Source organism: Monopterus albus, unplaced genomic scaffold (assembly GCF_001952655.1).
Source record: "Monopterus albus unplaced genomic scaffold, M_albus_1.0 scaffold121.1, whole genome shotgun sequence".
Lineage (NCBI taxonomy): Eukaryota > Metazoa > Chordata > Actinopteri > Synbranchiformes > Synbranchidae > Monopterus > Monopterus albus.
In genome coordinates this window covers 1,997,824-2,002,827 of record NW_018128001.1, presented here as the reverse complement: position 1 = coordinate 2,002,827, position 5,004 = coordinate 1,997,824, and the positions used below count along the sequence as shown (strand labels likewise).

General features: G+C 42.2%; 1 protein-coding gene across 2 annotated transcripts in view; it reads right to left on the bottom strand.

Moving 5' to 3' along the window:
- The window catches only part of pik3c2b (phosphatidylinositol-4-phosphate 3-kinase, catalytic subunit type 2 beta), a 53,061-nt gene that overhangs the window by 6,254 nt on the left and 41,803 nt on the right, over window positions 1-5,004 (bottom strand). For both annotated transcript variants that reach the window (XM_020612134.1, XM_020612132.1), the window contains exons 31-32: window positions 2,307-2,413; window positions 1,491-1,619 (exon numbers count right to left, since the gene is read on the bottom strand). In XM_020612134.1, coding sequence (XP_020467790.1) covers window positions 1,491-1,619; window positions 2,307-2,413 — 236 coding nt within the window. The remainder of the gene's footprint in view (window positions 1-1,490; window positions 1,620-2,306; window positions 2,414-5,004) is intronic.

Genomic DNA, 5,004 nt, shown 5'->3' with positions numbered 1-5,004 from the left:
AAAGGGTGCTTCTACTAAATACTGAGCAAAGGGTCTGAATACTTATGACCATGTGATATTTCAGTGTTTCTTTTTTAATAAATCTGCAAAAATGTCAAAAATTCTGTGTTTTTCTGTCAATATGGGGTGCTGTGTGTACATTAATGAGGAAAAAATGAACTTAAATGATTTTAGCATATGGCTGCAATATAACAAAGAGTGAAACATTTAAGGGGGTCTGAATACTTTCTGTACCCACTGTAAGTATGTTGAGCCAAAGATGGACAGGACTCCAAATGCATACTTTTTCATGTTCACATACGTGTTGTGAATGGCACTCCATGGTTCAAAAACAAGTTTGTCGGGTTTGGGGAGGTTTTCAATATCATTCCATTTGTGCTGTTTAGCGAGATTGGCCTTCTGACGGGCGACTTCTTCAAGATCTGCTGTCAGGCTTTTGAACTTGGATACCCATAAGTCTTTATCCGCTATGTCGGCCAGTTCAATTTCAAGATCGGGCTGACTTATCTCTGTGAATGCGGATATGTTTGGCAGGGATGGGTTGATGTCCACGGTGTGACAGGGAAGGACAGAGGGTTTTTTCTTTCTGAACTCGCAAGCTTGCATTGCCATAATTGCAAGGTGTAAATAATCACAATTTATGTGATTGTTCTCCTCTTTGAACTCTCTCAGGGAGGGGAAGAGAGCGAGCGTACCTCTCTGTACATCTCTGGCAAACACTATCATCTTGCGCTCAAATGCCAGAACATCCTCCAGCAACTGCGGGGCCGTGCTTCCCTTTCCCTGGAGATTTTTATTCAGCGCACTTAGGTGACTTGTCATATCCATCATGAAATAAAACTTTTCCAGCCAATCGAGGTCTCCCAGTTTGGGATAGCTGAGGCCTTTGCTTTCCAAGAAGGTTTTCACATGTTCAAGACAAGCAGCGAAGCGTTTCAGCACATCTCCCCGAAGGGAGCCACAGCAAGGAGGCTGAAGAGCCACATGCGGCTCCGGAACCGCAGGTTGTCGACCCCTGGTATATACATTTTCTCTTTATTGTATTCTTATTGTATTTTTATTATATTTCTTTCACATGCTGAACTTAGATTGTTATTATTCATCTACTTTACATTTCACTTTGTATTGTTTGGCATTCATGTGGACGGCAAAGTAAGAATTTCATTGTGCAGGGAAACACGTTTCCTAACTGAGCATATGACAAACACTTTCACTTTGACAATGGTGCAGTTGTCTGCACACCAGCAAGTAACTTCATTAACAGATGGTTTGATTTATAACTTTTTTTTAAAAATTATCTATTTAGCTTTAGTGTAAAGTCCAGCCTTTATTCGTATTCCCTGAATATGTGATTTCTATCTACCTGTCTGTCTATCCATTCATCCAGTCAGTCCTGGAGATAAACTGAAGTGTCATGTTAACTTGTAACAGTGCATCATCAACATGTGTAACAGGAAATACCAGCACAGTCTGACAGGAAGTGTTCATACCATCTCATTGTAGGTGGGGTTACAGGTGCGTCGTGCTGCCTTGGTCTTCCTCTTGCTGGTCTTCTGAGGGTCTGGGAGCAGGTAGAGCTTCACGTAGGGGTCTGGGTCTGTCCCATCCTGCAGGGGCTGCTGCAGGTACCAGGTTTTGAAAGGTCAGGATTTGAAAGGTAAGCACGTCACATTCAGACAGCCAATCATCACATCAGTACCAGAACATGTGACTCCGCTGATGTTGACTGAGTGCATGCAAATGTAATCAGTTTGGAAAAATCATAAAATTAATCCTTCTGGTTTAATGTTTCCAACCCTGTGATGGGACCAAACGGCAACTTCCGAGACCATGAAATGACACCAGTGCGGAAGTACCAAAACCTGCAGTTCCTTGAATGGCCACTTGAGGTTGGCACCAAAAGGGAGTCAGTCCCAATATACTTCATGTTAAAATTAAGATTAACGGGCTAAAAGCTACACATAATTAAGGGTGTGGCCACTTTGAGTGACAGGTGGAAAGGTTCTGCCATAAGTGGCTGGCCACTTGCTGTCTAGGCATCTTCTTCACTCACGCTCTGCCTCTTTGCCCTTTTTTGGATTAGACATAGCAAGTGGAGTTAAGCGCTACCAATATGGTGACGGCCAGACTTAAACCTCACAACTGCTCTTAGAAAACCAACAGTTGAAGTCACAGTGGGTTTGTCCAGTTTTTATATATGGTCAATGGATGGGTTTGGTGTCCAGCACTTGACAGTCACGACTACACAGCTGAATCGACACTGATCACAAACATGTGTACAAAGACACACACTGAGCTGCACTGACCAGGCCTCGAATGTGCATGACCATGATGAAGAGTTTGTCATTCTTGTAGGAGATGGAGAGTTTAACTTCACCGAGCTCCTTCCCTGAAGCCGGAGACCACGAGAGCTCTGCAACACAGGCGACAAGAGCACAATAAATACACACCCTTTACACACAGAAAATACACACATTTTAGAAACAGAAAATACCTAAAAATTACAAATGGAAAATACACAAATTACCCATATCACCCACAAACACACTTTAAATACAAAGTAAAATACAGCTAAACACACAGGAACATGTATACAAACACAGAAAAACAAACATCAGATACTGAGCAAAAAACCTCAATACAAAAATAACAGGAACAGAACGTCTTAAGTCTAATCTTAAAAGTAGAGAGGGTGTCCGCCTCCCGAACTGAGACTGGGAGTTGGTTCCATAGGAGAGGAGCTTGATAGCTAAAGGCTCTGCCTCCCATTCTACTTCTGTGGACTCTAGGAACCACAAGTAAACCTGCACTCTGAGAGCGAAGTGCTCTGTTAGGATGATAAGGCTCTACGAGGTCTTTAAGATACGATGGAGCCTTGTCATTAAGGGCTTTGTATGTTAGGAGAAGGATTTTAAATTCTATTCGGAATTTTACAGGGAGCCAGTGGAGAGAAACTAATATGAGAGAGATATGATCTCTCTTGCTAGTTCCTGTCAGTACTCTGGCTGCAGCATTTTGGATTAACGGGAGGCTTTTTAGGGAATTATTGGGACATCCTGATAGTAAAGAGTTACAGTAGCCCAGCCTGTCATCTTCACTCCTGTCCCCATTGGAACATTCACTTTCAGTCCTAGCCGGCACTGCTGTGTGACAGACATGCTTTTTCTTCCCTGTCACAGAACTAGCAGAATCAGTACCACAACCAGAACTATGAGTTTTCACTGAAACACCAGACGCTTTTTGCAACTTTTCCACAGGGTCTGAATCTGCTGAAGCACCACCATGACCAGAAACACAAGCTTTATCACTGTGAGTGGCAGTCTGTGCCTCAGACTCCGCTTTAACGCCGTCCAAATATTGCTGTGCGCCACGACAGTCACTTTCACTACCGGGATAAGCAGAAAGTGAAGAGAATTGGACCTAACACAGAGCCCTGTGGAACGCTGTGACTAACTTCAGTTTGTGTGGAACATTCATCATTAACATGAACAAATTGAGATCTTTCTGATAAATAAGCTTTGAACCAACTTAGTGCAGTTCCTTTAATCCCAATAACATGTTCAAGTCTCTGCAGTAAGATGCTGTGATCAATGGTGTCAAAAGCAGCACTGAGATCTAAGAGGACAAGTATGGAGACAAGTCCTTTATCTGAGGCTAGGAGAAGATCATTGGTGACTTTCACCAATGCGGTTTCTGTACTATGATGGACTCTAAATCCTGACTGACAATCCTCAAACAAATCATTCTTGTGCAAGTGGTCACATAACCGCTTTGCAACAGCTTTTTCAAGGATTTTGGAAATAAATGGTAGATTGGATATTGGTCTATAATTAGCTAGGACACCTGGGTCAAGAGTAGACTTTTTGAGTAGAGGTTTAATTACTGCAAGTTTAAAAGCCGGTGGAACATAGCCAGTTAATAGAGAGAGGTTAATCAGATCTAGTATGGATGTGCTAATTAAGGGAAAGACGTTTTTGAGCAGCCTGGTCGGGATGGGGTCCAGGAGACATGTTGTGATTTAGATGAAGCAACTGTTGAAGTCAACTCAGAGAGATCTATAGGAGAGAAGTAGTCCAAGTATAAATGAGGTCTTACAGATGTTTCTAAAGCCCTTGTAGTAGATGGCACATCTGCGAGAGCTGTGGGAGTGGTCCGACCAATTTTTTCTCTAATAGTTGTGATTTTATTTGTAAAGAAGCTCATGAAGTCATTGCTGCTGAGATCTAAGGGAATGTTAAGCTCAACAGCACTGTGGCTCTTTGTCAGCCTGGCTACAGTGCTGAAAAGAAACCTGGGGTTGTTCTTATTTTCCTCAATCAGTGATGAATAAAATGCGGTTCTGGCACTATGAAGGGCTTTCTTATATGTTATTAAACTATCTTTCCAGGCTATGAAAAACTCTTCTGACTTAGAGGACCGCCACCTTCTTTCCATTTTTCGTGATGCCTGCTTTAGGGAGCGGAGCTGCGAGCTGTACCACGGGGCTAACCTCCTCTGTTTCACCACCTTATTTTTCAGAGGGGCAATGGTACCAAGTGTATTACACAGGAAGGCTGCAGTACTATCAACAAGATTATCGATTTGTGTGGGAGTAAAGGTAAGGCGGCCTCCTTCCACTGTGTTGGCAAACGGCACTGAAGTAGATAAAGACAGAATTATTTCCTTAAACTTGGTAACAGCATTGCCAGATAGACATCTACTGTAGTGGAATTGTTTCCCACATAGAGTATAATCCATTAATGGAAATTCAAAAGTTATTAGAAAAGGGTCAGACAGAAGAGGGTTATGGGGAAAAACTATTAAGTGTTCAGTTTCGATGCCATATGTCAGAACAAGATCAACAGTGTGATTAAAACAGTGAGTGGTTTATTTACAGTTTGAGAGAAGCCAACTGAGTCTAATAATGAACAGAATGCATTGTTGAGGCCATCATTGTCGGCATCTACATGAATATTAAAGTCGCCTACAATGTTATTTTATCTGTACTAAGCACTAAATCAGACA